This window comes from Vollenhovia emeryi, unplaced genomic scaffold (assembly GCF_000949405.1).
Source record: "Vollenhovia emeryi isolate VEMERY1.0 unplaced genomic scaffold, V.emery_V1.0 DF939230.1, whole genome shotgun sequence".
NCBI lineage: Eukaryota > Metazoa > Arthropoda > Insecta > Hymenoptera > Formicidae > Vollenhovia > Vollenhovia emeryi.
Genome location: NW_011967136.1, coordinates 610,175 through 625,404, shown reverse-complemented (window position 1 = coordinate 625,404; position 15,230 = coordinate 610,175). Strand labels below are relative to the sequence as shown.

At 42.4% G+C, this 15,230-nt stretch overlaps 1 protein-coding gene across 1 annotated transcript; it reads right to left on the bottom strand.

Moving 5' to 3' along the window:
- Positions 1 to 3,096: 3,096 nt before the first annotated feature.
- On the bottom strand, positions 3,097 to 6,502 carry LOC105560449. Its single transcript, XM_012009579.1, has 2 exons — positions 6,272 to 6,502; positions 3,097 to 3,670 (listed from the first exon to the last, which is right to left on the bottom strand). Exon 2 carries the CDS (start codon positions 3,618 to 3,620, stop codon positions 3,264 to 3,266), a length of 357 nt encoding a protein of 118 aa, XP_011864969.1. The 5' UTR covers positions 3,621 to 3,670; positions 6,272 to 6,502; the 3' UTR covers positions 3,097 to 3,263.
- Positions 6,503 to 15,230: the final 8,728 nt, after the last annotated feature.

Genomic DNA, 15,230 nt, shown 5'->3' with positions numbered 1-15,230 from the left:
TTAAATGGCACGTGTACAGATGATCGAAAGCAGCTTGCTATTCCGGCTAAATTAAAGAACAATATGACATCACTGAAACTAAGTTTGTAAGTCTAATAAAAAATAATAGTGAGCAACACATACATACAGTACATGTAGTATGTGTGTTGCTCACTATTATTTTTTATTAGACTTACAAACTTAGTTTCAGTGATGCCATATTGTTCTTTCATTTGGCCGGAATAGCAAGCTGCTTTCGATCTGTACACGTAAGCCATTTAATTTGTATATTACACAAATGTTTCCGTGAACTGACAGTTTTTAGGTTAGAAAGGTGCAAAAGTGCAGAATCACTCCAGCATCCCCTTAAGTAGTGGAGACAACTGCGTTGTGTGCAGCAAACTTAGTGAATGTTGCAACACAAAACAATGTAGATGCCCCTACTATTTATACGACATTTTAATTTTACTAATAAGAATAATCTTCAGCGTCGCCAGCAATACTTTAACTATTGACTGAATATCTCGGACCTTGTTATACACTTTATCTATGTAATAATCCAAAAATTTCTTACTTTGTACAGTCAGTTCGCTTGAAAAGTACCAAAGCCCATGGTCGAAATGTAGCGAGTCTCAAGCACAAAAATTGCCAGACACGGTCGAGCAAACTTGATGATTTTAATTTTAATTATCTCGGCCTTAGCCGGTCTTCCCGTGTATATTTCTTTAAATTGCTTGTAGCGTTCGTAAAAAAAAAGGGATCGAATTTCGATTTAAAACCTCTCGACGTGTACTTCGCTTTCGGGCTGTCTCTCGTCGGACGGTGCTCTCCGATTTTTTATTTATTTTTACTTCTGAAATGCTGTGGCTCGAAAGGCGACCGGTCGATATCTAAGGCTGCACCGCGGCGCGATGTCCCTTTATGATTTCCTCCTCCGGTAGCTACCTCCAGTAGCTACTCTTCCAGGGCCCCCGCTTGAAAAGACAAAGCACCGCGGATGTGCATTTACGGATTCGATGCGCGGCACGGAGGAGGCGCGAGCCTAACTTGACAAAGAGTGCGGGCGTCGGAAGTGAAATGCAGCGCGATATAATGGCGCGCCAGACAAATGTCGATGTGCGAGCAACAAGTGCCGAGAGGGCCGTCTACTTCTGACAATGAGCAGGAAATCTGGCCGGCTCTCTACAGATACGTGTGCAAGCAGGGAGTGTAGGAGGGCGCGCGCGCGCGCTGGTCACAAAGAGGCATTGCAGTCACAATTAGCGATCACGCAAATTCAGGTCTCGTTCCATTCAGCGACAGCTGTACTCTATGTGAAGTCGCCCAACACCAGTTTATCGCAACGGCGACGAGCCGAAAGCGCCGCGGAGCACGAGAGCGCTTTGTCGTGTAAGAAATGTAGCGGTGGAGCGCGAATTGAATCAGTCATTCCGAACGAGCCCTGTCTTCGCAGCAGTACGTTTTACTGGAGGAGGCGGGAGCGAGCGCCGGTAAAATGAACGATAAAACAGTGTTCCGGTAACGTAACGAGAGAGAGCGATACGAGACAGCCTTTTCGTAAAAGATTCTATCGGCATCAATAAGGAACGAGATCGTCGAAGCATCGATTCGAGATACTCGAGATTCCGCAATAATGTAGATCAGTTCGAGCACACGCAACTGCCTCTTGCGCCAGAGAATTCTGAGAAGGCAAATATTTATACTTTATACGCGCACGACTTACGAATGCCACAATTATCCGGCGCATCGATCCATTTTTATTCACGGGATGCGACTGAAAGACACGCGAATAACATGTCAATTGCTCGACGTACACGTGTGTATGCGTCCGCGAGCGCGAGAGCCGGCTGCTTCTCGTGCGCGCGGGGAGCTCATGTCACGAGCATAATAATTGGTAATTGATAATTGAGGAAATACGCGGCGGATAAGGGAAACAATAGGCGCGGGCGGCGCTTTGCGCGCTGGGGAAGTAAACGATATATTAATCCTACAAATGTGTATACGCCTATCTACCTCCTCGATCGCGTTTTTACAGTTTACACGCGATACAGTCATTAAAAGAGAATTCGATATGTATCGCCGCGTCATTATTATACCGCCCGATCTATCGCGTACCCCGTAACTCTCGTTTTATATTCGTGACAGGTGTAATTTAGAAATCGAACGGGTACTTAGCGCGGGCCTCGGGCGCGAAATATCGCCGCGGGGATCGTAAAAGAAAACGCTAAACAGCCAGCGGCTCGGGATTCCGCGCGAGCTTGTGCGTTATTCGCGCAGACGTGAGCGGCAAACATAAATAATATGGAAATCAGTTTTAATTACGAGACGGCGATAAACATATTCGGAATCAACTCGCGAGCGTAGTGGTGCATTAAATAGCAAGTGCCGTTTGCCCCCTTCTTGGCAGTTAAAAAAAAATTAATTACCACTTTATATCAAAGTGTCAGTGGATACAATATTATCGCCCTTATAAAGTGTATAATTACGCTGTTACTCGGGACTGACGTCGACATCGTGATTTACTCGATAAGCATATACTAGTGTACGAAGTGGTGCTGTAAGTTTAGCAAAGCGTTGCATAGAAAACGGACAATTTTACCAGCCAACACATTTCTGCACGTTAATTGGCATTAACATCGTAAAACGTTGCAATTATGTTGCTACTTTACATGTCACGATAAGTGTATCGCAATGATACAACGGGAATGAATTGTATCTTACTTCACGAATACGTTACAGACCTTTAATGATAGACGAGCCACAATTGTGTCAAGTTACATATAGCGCTTACTGCGAATAATTAAATTTTCTCAGAGCCATGCGACCTGAAATAGATAGATATTCTCTCGGCTGTGCTACTGCAATTATTATGATTACGAATATAACGTGTATGAGTAACCAATATATTTATAAACCATTAGTTGCTTGCGAGTGGTCTTACAGCGAATGCGATTGCTTGCGCTAGTGCGCACCGAGTGCACACTAAGGCCTGTTTATAGTCAATTTTGATATTTACCTTTGTCTTAAATACATGTGCGAAGAGTGTTTAGCCACAAAATGATCCGTATGGATGCTATACCGATCATTTTACTGGCTAAATATCTCAAGAGATATTCAAGACGATCCTTAAATATAAGAATTGTGTACACTAGTGAAATACTGCGCACTAGTGCAAGCAACCGAATGCGCTATTAGAGAGTTCCATGAGATATCGGAAATCGAAGAACTATCGATACTACACGTGAAAGTGTGAGATAGCCTTCTCGGTGTTCTCCGAATTATTCTTATCGTCGTCGACCTTCTATCCGACATCGGTCCTTCACTAATACATGATTAGGCGGACATCTGATAGGAGCATATATGATTTCTCGAAAGACCGTTTCATTCCAGTCTGGCGATGTCGTTTCGCTCCATTCCAAGGTCGACTGGGTCGTTTCGGGCTGGGTGGTCGAATGTTGAAACAGGGAGTCGATTCCGGTCTTCACGGTATCCTTGATTGTCTGCCCGATGTTGTTCAATGTGTTTCCGATACCATTCCAAACGGAGCGCCTCGCTCGGAGGCTGCTGGCTTGTGTGGCGCACGTCAAAGCGACGAGCAGCAGAAGCACGCTCAGAAAACGTTGGGGGGAATAAAATCTCATTTCTGTATCTCTCCTTGTGAAGACGCGGGGAACTGTCACCTTAAACAGACCTTAAACACGTTCGACACGTTATTGTGAGATATTTCCGGTATAGCATTACGTCAGAAAATCCGTTGTCTAACATTTTCTCGTCTATTTACACCCTTTGAACTCTTTAATTTCCAAGTCTCGCGAGTCGAGAGTAATCGCGACGTTTCAACGTTAAAACAACAATCGTCTCTTAGTTTATTCTCGAGTTCCTGTAATTGAAAGGAGTAGCGCGAGATTCGGAACACTCTAATGATTACAAACGTCTAACACTCTTAAGCTAAGACCCCATAAACGCGTTGAACTGCGGCAACGTCTGCGGCAACGAATCAAAAGACTTCAATTTCAACGCAGGAAGCTTGCGGCAAGCATCTGATTGGTCGACTCGCGTTTCCGCACGCGTTGCCGCAGCTCAACGCATCTATGGAGTCTTAGCTTTCGTGGTGGACAAACTTGAGGAACTGTGATACGATGAATGTTATCAATTTATTGCGAATTTAATACGTAAATTAGACGCGAAGATATCTTTAGAGTGTTTATTGGGATGAATATTATCGCATGTCTCAGTGGTCGAATTGGTGAGACGCCCGACTAGAGTGTAGGGAAGTCCAGGTTCAAACCCTGGCTGAGGTGATATTTTTCGCAATAAATTTTCGCTAATTAAAAAGTGCCAGTTGTGTGAATTTTCCTGCACTGTTAATACGTAAGGTAATATAGGCAGTCGAGTGTACAAATGTAAAATTCTTTATGTAACGTACATTATTCTATTAAACCGTATTGTACTAAATATTATTTTAAATTGAGATATTCTGCATAATAGAGACTCGCTGTCGAAAACTTGGAGAATTTTATGCCAGCGGAGCAACTGTCGCAATATGCCGTACGATCGGAAGTTGCAAACTTGAAAATTGTATAATTATGCTTGGCGGCACCTGCGATAAGTGGAATAATAGAAGACGTATAATGGAATAGAAAATGCGTAGCCCCGTTTTCTATCTGTCCCGACTGCGTCTGAAAGTGATGCGCAATCGCGGATAGTAGGTTACGTGCCGCGGAAAACGATGAATGGGTTGTCAGAAATGAGTTGTTCGGATCACGGCGGTGGAAGGTTCTTATCGTGCGGAATGAAGTAAAATACGAGCCTGTTCAGAAACATTTATGTGCACGTGCTCAATAATGTTTCCTCGCCCCTGTCTGCGCCTAGTCACGCGATTGCGCTCTCGTCTCGTCTCTCATCGCGGATTCTCTGTATGCAATGTAATACGCGCCACATGTATCTTCTATGTATTATAATACAGCCGTAGGACGCGCGCTGCGACGCGAAACCGAATGTTACTATGGCACATCGTCCGTCTTCTCGCGAACAGATGATTTCGAGCCGCGAGCGATACGTCACAAAATCGATGTTAGTACACAAAATTGTATTGCCTAATCGACAATGTGCTCTTTGCGTCTAGACGTTCTATTTTGTAGCCAGTAAATACGTTTAAAAAATTTGTGCGAGTTGATAAATTGTACATTAAACGTTGCGCAATCGTACGTTGTCGACGAATGTTTTAAAGAGTTTTGCTTTATATAAAACTGAATGTTTCTAGATGCAAAGAGCACGTTGTAGATTAGGCGTAAGTCAACAATTTTTCCTCCTTTCACGCAGAAATATTAAGGCCTGGCTTCACCAAACGTCGCTTAGTTTAATGCATGCTCGTCTCTTTTTAAAGTAACAGTTGGAAAGAGACAAAGAACGAATTAAACTAAGCCTAAAGTTAAGCAACGTTGGTGAAACCGGGCCTAAAAGAATCTAAAATTTGGCACGGCAAAGTATAACCGTATTCCAAATATTGTTCAGAGTAATAAACAATTTAAGAAATTACATGTCCGTGTTAAGTATAATATGCCGCAGTATGCTGTTTAAAGATTACAAAGTAACATCGGTAATATTATATTTTGTGAGAGACTTTATGTTTATTCAACCTTTTTTTTCTTCGTTATTTCACATCGAAACGACAAATCTAAAAAAAAGCATTGAATGGTATCGTAAAGAATTTCTCATTTTGCTCCGAGCAGTTTACTTTTTTAATTACGTTACACAGTAATGGTAATTACAGCGTCGCGAGATATCGATCAAGCTTACGTGCCGAGGGTTTTAAGGAGAAATCAACACCGAAGCAGTTTTTGACTGAAATTTATAGTTGACCTATTCTCGAGATATTAGTTTCAATCAGTAAAATAATTGAGCAAATATTTATTTAAAAAATGCTTTAATACTCTTTAGAGAAATTTAATAAATCCAGCGCTTTAAAAGTAAAAGCGGCAAAATTCAACTTTTTGGAATAAACTTAAATTCGAATTCGACTCTATCTTGTCGAGAATTTCAACAGACGTTTCATATAACGGAAAGATTATTCAACGAGATTGACAATCTTTTTTTGCAGGCATTGGCAAGTAATTAAATTTTCTCCCCGGAGAAATTGATTTGTTAAAGAACATAGCGATCCATTATTCCCATTTCTTCGGAGCGGCGGAGGTAGCTTCAGTTTCAGCTACACGAAGGTGTTAGATAAATGAAGATAAGAAAGCTGAGGGAGGACTTGCACGTCAAACGTACGCGAGGAAGGATTCCCTACCTGGTTACGTTTTTGCACTTTGTATGCCAACGACGTTTTATATCCTGTCGGTACCTAGCTGTAAAACCCCGTAGTGCCCGCTCACAATGTAATAAACTCACTTCCACGACGAATAACGAACGTTATTCACCGGGGACGCAGCCGTGGCGAAGACTTTCTTTGAGCGACAGCGAGACGTAAATGCGAGAGCTCTTTCCGGGCCAGGTCCCGAGTTCGTCTTGCCGACGAGAACGTATCGTTTTTTTTTTAATGGGCGGGTCAAAGGGGCGTTTTATCTAAGCGCATGTGAATCTGTGTGACGCGATAGACGCTATCACACTTCTGCTCTCTCGCGTCTCCCAATGCTTTAACTTCCATTATCGGTCCGGATCCCTCGTTATTAGTTGGAGTGGTAAATTCTTCGCTATCTTCTTCTCGACTTTTTACGACGGAGACACGCGCGTATATAGTAAGACCTGGAATCCCGGCGTGTGCTCTTACACGCGCAAGACTCTTTAATCAATCCGGAGTCGCTTTTGCGTAAACGCGGGAGTGCCGATAACGCTGACTCTAATAATAACTTTTACGTAAGAATAAATGGTAAAATAACTCAATTAATTATTCAATTAACCTCAGCCTATTTTAAAGAAACTTCTCCGCCACTCTAAGAAGAGTATTCAGAATTGGATGTTAATTAACAAAAGTCATTGGGCGAAGTAAATGTTGCACTTGAAAAAGTCGTTCGCGTAAATTGGCTAAAAAAAAACATCCGCAGACGAAGCAGAAATTTGTATACTTTCGATAAATACGTTTCCCCTCTCCCCCGTGCGCACATATTTCACATTAAACGTACTTTTATGCATAAAAAAATCTGAATTATTTGGTATAGCGGTCAAAGGATTCAGGCAGGCTCGTTAAACCGTGTTACTTAACCAACGTGTACGCGATGTACGTTTTTATTATTGGATATCTCTCCCGTTTTTGCCAGCCGTAATCTGACACGACTACGGGTCTCACGTGTATTACAAAATCCGTGTACACGAACAACATGTATACCGCATATTGAAAAGCAACTAAAGCCGTGCAGGTAACTACATGTCGGTAATAACTGTGTTACAATAACCGTGCGCAACGCGCGTTCGTATACACGGGTATCGGGTTTCGCGTACACTGTACAATTTAAGCTTCCGATATCATCGAGATCCGTATGGACACTTTTTATTTTTCGTCGAGATCTTATTAAGTTAAGAGCGATAAAGACTGTTCATGATGAAGTCGTTGAACGTCATTTATGTGAAATATTAACAGCGTTGTAAACACGTGCGCACGTGTCACCTATCAAGAGGGGCGATAAAAGTGGCATAGCTGATTACACGCGACGTAACGAGCTGCAAATGCGACTGCGGAACGTGCGGGGATGCCGTGGAAGAAGAAAGAAATTAAATGTTTCTAACTCGGTTCGACGTGGACTTGATATATTCCGCGGACACATTAATAAAATGTCGCTCAAATATTGTTCATGTTGAAGCAATAACACGTATAGTTTCTACTCGTCGTCGGAAGGAGCAGTCGCATCAATGAATATTGCAGCGCGTTGCGAAGTTCCGCGCTGCGAACGAAGATCCGATAAATAATTCGAGTTCAGTCTTCCGTGGAAGTTTCTTAAAATGTTTTCGCAAACGTCCGTTCGATATGCAAAATACATTCGGGCGTATTATTTTTTTCCCCCGCCGTGCGCGCGAAATAAATAACAATTTTCTCCCATTCGCGCTTGTTTTGCAATTACTTATAGGCCAGTGAATTATAAAAGAATTATATATAAATTACTTGGGTACATACGACCTTTCCGTCATCAAAGCAAACGGAAATAGAAATCTTATGCTTGTGCCGTTTCTCGCAAATTAAAATTTGCAGTTTTGCCACAGCAAATATTGCTCGGAAACTGTGGGCATGCTAAGTGGAGTCTGCTCTTTATGGTCGTCCAACCGCAAGATAATTTCTTATAGCGCGCTTGAGAGCGAGAAATTTAATTGCCCAAGTTTGCTGCTTCACAACTTTTGTATCTTGTACGTTTCAAGTATTGCATCAAAATGTTTCGTCGTGCTCAAAACGGTTGCAGCCACGAAAAGTTCCGCGCGAGTTTTTCCACAGTGCGGCGAAGTAGTTAGTTAAAATTTTCGAGTCATTATGGAAACTCCTGCTGATACATTTATATTTTTATTTCTAATATATCGAACACGGCGACTCTCGTACATATAACGCTTTTGTATTTGTCGTAATGCGTTATAAATTTCAATAATAGAGCCTTGCATGACGAGCTTAATTAAAAATCTCGTTTCTCGCGGCAGATAATTCTATTAACAATTTTATTGGAGCATTCTCATTAAAATAAACGATCTAATTTATTTCTGAAAGTCCATGGTGATCAAGAGATTAAGTTGACGCGATGGCAGACGGGTATAATTACGTTAGCCTTAATTTAATCGCCCCAAGTCCATCGTGTCTCATAATTATGTGCTTAGTAATGACCTTAAATTATGGGACAACAAATCAGACTGTTTAAGCATGCAATTTACCAATATTTGCACATATCGATCCGCGCACCTAGGGCCATTTATATCGCTCTCGTGCACGCCGATGCAACTTCCGAAAAAGGAAATTGCATTCACCGAATGACAACGTGGAAAGTTTAATTCCTCGCTCGGTGCTTTCATTAAGTCCTTAAATAATCTACATTCACGCGCTCGCAGGTCGTTAGAATAATTTATGCGCTTTTTATGCCGTAACGGTCACCGTGGCAAATATTTCATCCATGCTGATCGTTCCTGAGAAACATAGAAAAACTGTACGGTACGAATTTTATAGCAGTGGATTGATTACAATTTTCGCTTTTCGTATTGCCGCCACGTTAATTCCTCCGAGCACATTTTTTACTTATTAAGGCTGTAATAAATATTTCGTTATACATTTCTCGAGTATTTTTATCAGCGGAACTTTGCCAGAAACATATATGTTAAATAATTTTTTCTCCTTCTCGTATTACACGAGTTAGTTTAACATCGCAAAATTATGATACCGTCGAGCGAGGAATTCACGTCTAGTTACACGTGAAAAATTCACCGTGGCAATTATCGTCGAGGTTTTATTTCCGTTAACAAAGTTTTTATCGTCGTTGACGATCACGCCTACAGTAGGAAACGTTTTTAATGTATTCACGCGTGTGCGACTCTCTTCACGTTCATCTCCACGCGCAGCGGGAATACAGAGGGTGATTTATAAAAGGGAGGATACACAACGCGTGCGATAAACTTGATTCTCCTCGGTAGAATCTGTATGGGGAAAAAATCCCAGGCAGTTAATCACTCTAGAGTTAATTAGCGCGTGATTAATTAATCGTATGTCAAGGTATCAAATCGGCCAATCTCTCGGGAGTTCGCTGACTCCAGTTCGGAACTCCGGGTTAATTAACCTTTCGTTGATCTAACGAGCGAATTACGGAAATTATCTTAGCGAGTGCGTATGAGATGAAGCTGCAACGTCGGCTCTTCGGCTCATTGTTGGACGTATTCGCGAGAACCGCAGGACTCCTGTCTCGTACAGAATTGGCATCAGTAGTAATTGCCGAATTATACTCTGATTCGCATTCAACTTCCGTCATTTCTCTTCCTGCCAATTAAGACGAAGGTAACTCGACCGACTGGGCCGCGGGGGTGCGTTTTCCAACGCGTGAAAACTACAAGTGCACGTTTATCGATGGTGGTGGAACCTTCCGGCACCGGTTCATTGTGTATGACGTAATATTTTACAATATCTACTATCGCAATATTCTCGACTGATAGTAATATTATTTGTTCATGCCGCGGGAACTACCGATTTTTCTTGTATACGTTTTGCAAAAAGCAATGTTTAGTGACATCGCAAGTTTGAATTTTTGTCAATTATGTTTTATACCGTATCAGTTAAATGCTTATGTTCGTACGTACATTGCAATTTGTTCTTTAAAATTTACCAGTGGAGTTTCTCAACTGCTTATCCACTGAGTTTACCTGAATTGGAACGGGATAGATGTCCTTCGAAGTATCCCGCAGCTCTTTCAACTATAAGAAAATAATGATTTTCTGTTCATTATTGTAAATGTTTAGTTTCAATTTTCGTATTAACAAAATCGTTTCTATGTATCCAGGAAATATTTTGTGAATAGAAAAAAATATTAAAAAAGACGAGAAGAGAAGCAATTTAATTTTAGACGTTTTATGAGATAATTATTGCCCTCGACATCTCTTAAATATTACTTAAAAACAATGTATGTTCAGAGAGATTAATAATTTAACGACTCTTGTAATTCTAATAAGTTAAAAAATGTTAAATGTTAAAAAAACTGTATTTGTACACATAATGCTATAACGTATCGTCTGAAATACGTGTTGTGTACAAGCTACGGGGTATTATATAACTAACCTGTAACATATATTTTTCTATAATCTCGACCGTGTATTTATCGCTCACCATATTAACTGCTTTATTGCGATAATATAACCGTTTTACGTGGAATTGTTTCACACAACCGCGTATTTATGTTCGTACATTTAAGCCGATCACAATTCCATTTATTAGCGCGACGTTATTATTTTTAGAAAATCTCAATTAACTATTTTATAAAAACATTAAATTTATCACTACTCCCTATTTATTTAAATTTCCAAAAGATAACAGGAGTCGTTAGGTGAAGTTTGTTTAGATAACATTTTATCCGCCTCGAAGAAGCGATAATATTTCCTGGGAGGGGGGGGGGATAGAGAGGATCCCTCTATTTTGAAGATAACTTTGTAAAAATGTGGCATCCACTTCATGCGAGGATTTCAATTTTATTTTAGCGTCTGTCGCCGACAAACGATCGATACAACGTTGCATGCGATTAGGAAATTCTCGCGAAATTAAATTTCCACGAGAATGAACGTAGTTTGTGTTACGCTATAGGTATACACTATAATATATCGCGCGAGGAGAGGAACAATAATCTTGCTATACGCGTTCGCATCCGAGCTTGCAAGATACATAACAAATTTCCAATTACACAACGCTGGGTATCAAAAGCAGAACGCGGGCCTCCCTCTCTCTCTCTCTCTCTCTGTGTCTTTCTCTCTCTTTGTATAGATAAGCAAACAATCGGTTGACATAAGCGAACAACGTATCGATAATTGCGGACCGAAAGCAGCGATGCAAATTGGGGCTAAGGTAATGCCACGAACGCGATGCCATCGCTGTCTGATGGGACTTCCTCTCGCGTGCTCGTATATTTGCGTATGTCTGCATCCTCGGACGTGAACCGCGCACGTACACATGTGTACGCGTAACGCACACACGGGCGCGGATCGCACACGTGGCGCGATCGCCCATATATGCGGTGTACGTATGATTTGCCGGAATCGGCTTTGCGGTCGACCAGCGAATATATCACTGCAGCTTTTGTAGCTTTGATTCCGATCGCCGACGAGAGAATGAGGGTCAGCGGTGCACCACCCGGCTATTTTTGTGCCGTAGGTGCCTCTCCGAAATGAAGCCCCCGCATTGGCTTTTCCGCTCGCGATCGTTGCTCGCGGCACACTCTCTCGAAAATTGCCACTTCGAGCGAAGATATAAGAGGGGATTTAACCCTTTGATGCAGGATTTCGACAGGGCGCCGCACGCCCCCGGCGTATAAACAATCGCTATCATTTACATTATGGTCAGAGAGGCAAAGCAGTTAAGCTGTGCGGATATTAGGGTTATTATACGTTGCGTCGATTTTAGATATGTACATCATTAAGTAATGAAATTTGTTAATTTGGCCTGGAAAAATAACCAACTGATTACGGATTGCAAGGATTTATTCTGGTCAAAAGAAAAGCTTATATCTCACGTGGAAGAACACGAGCGAGCGGGAACGGAAAAAGTGTAGTGATGCAGGGCGTAGTTCGCAAGTGTTCAGCGCTAGTTACATGAGTACAGATTGAGATAAAGGGAGATTGAACGATATAAAAAACGGACAATAATAAACCTTTGGTTTTTCTTCCTTAAACATTTCAGCAAAATTAATACATTATTCATAAAATAAATATATTATCCGGGAAAGTATTGTAATAAAAGAAATGATAACGATACTAATGCCGAACTTAATGTCGCGTCGAAGGATAAGATGAGATTGGTCTGAATAAGTGCGGAGAGCCATCAACCTCATTTCAGCGGCAAAAGTGAAACGACATAATCCGTTATTCTTGGAAATTGCAGAAAAAAAAGAAGCGCGAACCACCTGATGGACTTCTCTCGTTCCCATTTTAAAGCCACGTGGATTTGCATTTAAGTAAGTTGATACGATCGTACGCATCGCAACCTCGGGATCCCCGTTGAAGCCGTCGAGCGGGGCCATCTTTGTCTTATCCACCCACGGAGGTGGGCAACAAAAAAATAGAGATTGCTCGTTGGCCTCGCGACATCACCGACTACGGTCCAACTATAGCAGCCGCGTTAACAAAGTTAAACAAGAAATTAAACAACGAGGGGCCTTATCTTAAACGGGGGCGCGTCGACAAACACGTCTCGCCGCGCAACCATCTTCGGCCGAACAAGAGTCATCGATCCGCCGTATCTCCACGCGATCTCCCCATTGTGCCCGGCGCTTTAACGAGTGCCGATGGGACCCGTAAGCGGACGACGGCGCAAGAAAGAATAGTTGGAAGAAGCGACGGCGCCAGTAGGGGAGGAGGGTGGCACGTAAGGTGACGCGGCCGTAGGGCGAAGGAGACTCTCTTCGCGGCCGGCATTAAAGCCATTCCGCGTAGCCGGCACCGAAGTGTCTCCCGGGGAGACGTCGCGGCATTCGCCACGGCTCCCGCAGGATCTAAAGAATGAAAAAGCTCGCGCGCGCGTAGACCTCGCGTATAGACACCCCATCGAGCGCGAGAGTTAAGGAGGATAGGACCTCGCGACGGCGTATAGCCGCGAATAAATAAAAATAACGTCGCTCCCTGCGAGAGACGGGTGGTAAATGAGCCGCTCCTCGTGGATCATTTGTCACCACGCCCCGGGGCTGAGCCCGCCTGATATTACCGTTGTGAGCCGAGGGTGTCATTACGCGACGTCGGTCGATCATCAAGCGTGCGGCGTTTATGCGGACGTTAATTGTTGCTATTATTTTGCATTGGTGCAACGCCCCCGCCGCGCCGAAACAGCGGTTCCGCGCAAATGAAAAATTCGCTTCCACAATATTATCTTGTACATTTATGTACAATAGATCAACTTGCGCGCGCATTACTATGATAAATTTTTAGAACGTTCGGGGGATTTGTAAAAATATATTACACGTTCGCACCACCGATTCAAATATTTCCATTCGTCATAATAATCCCTGATTATGTGTAATTAGATTGCTGTAATAATTGACGTTTGTGACTAGAGCGCATGCTGATGGACAATTTATCAATTCGGCCATTAACGGTAATTATAGTTCACGGACGGTTCATGGCTTCATTCGTTTCTGGAAAATGTTATTGACATATGGGTAAGCCGAGTAACTATGTAACGTGCCTTGATCATGAATCATATTTATGAGACAATATAAGTATGTGTGCATTTTATATATCGAGGCAATGCGAATGTAAAATTATTTCTCGGAGAAGTTTAACGCAGCGCTTCCCATCAAGATGTTTTCCGCTGCATTTTCAAGATCTAAATCGCCTTTGCGTGTTATGTTATGTAACATACGAGGGGGAAACCGCTTAGGGCATTGTAGGTGTACAGATTTGCGGCATTACTGGGTATTACTAGGCATTTTTGGGCATGAGTTTGGGCATTGGGCCTTGCTGGGGCATTATAAAGATAAAATAAGATAATAAGATAAAGTAATGCCCACTGGGCATTAGTGGGCATTGGTGTACAAGATTTTGGTCAGCGGTTTCCCCCTTGGTAACGTATTACAATTAGTAAGCAATTAAAGTATATCACAGATTAAAATTTTTGCAAACTCGAGTCGCGCGCGAAGTTCGATCAAATGCATTCGCACGGTAGACCTGTGGCTGCGCCGCGATCCCGTTCGGGAAGGGCGAATTAAAAGTTCGGTGCAACGACATATTTTTTATGATGCGCCACGCGGCGGGAAACAAGGTGGAAACATTTTAGCGCGTTGCCGAGTTTTTTTCCCAGATGACTTGTAACTTTTGCGAGAGCGACTTGGAACTTTCGGGGTACAGCGAAATACATGCGAACTCTGTATGAAATACGACGGGATGCCATTAAAAGAGCTAATGAGTATATACGCTGTATTACGCGTTTCTGCCCTTTAAACGGGCGTACCGTCGGGATTTGACGTTTTCGCGAGTACCGCGAGTACCCGTACCGGAGTTATCTTTGCGTCTCGCATGAATACGGCGAACGGGTTGTGCGATTCTGCAGGGCAGAAAAAGAATTCTTTCCTATGTTTTTCCATTAAAAATTGAGGTAGAATTACTGTGTTGCACGAAATTGCTATAACAATAGATACATGTATAACAGTATCTACTGCTTCATTGTCATGCACTTTAAGGGTTAATATTATTTTATATTATGGAAAAAGTACATCTTAACAAAAAACGAGGTAAACATAATCAATGTCACAAGGTTTCAAATATACTGTTAAGTATACAGGGTGTGTCCTAATACCTGTATGTCCCGTAGATGGTAGATAGACTGGGGCAAACTGAATAGAAAAGTCCTATACTATTTTGCAAAATTCGCAGTAGTTATCAAGAAATTAATTTTAATGTCTGAGCGAATGAGAGCGTAGAAGGCGGCAGGCCGGACTCGGCAGGCAACGGTGGGGCATCATCTAATAGCGAGAGGTGGAGCGGCGCGCCGAAAAAAAGTTGTCACGCAGCGAGCGGCGAGCTTTTTTGACAACTTTTTTCGGCGCGCCGCTCCACCTCTCGCTATTAGATGATGCTCCACCGTTGCCTGCCGAGTCCGGCCT

What these genes read in the sequence shown, in the direction of transcription:
- LOC105560449 (XM_012009579.1), bottom strand. Translation starts at nt 3,620, where the DNA reads ATGAGATTTTATTCCCCCCAACGTTTTCTGAGCGTGCTTCTGCTGCTC.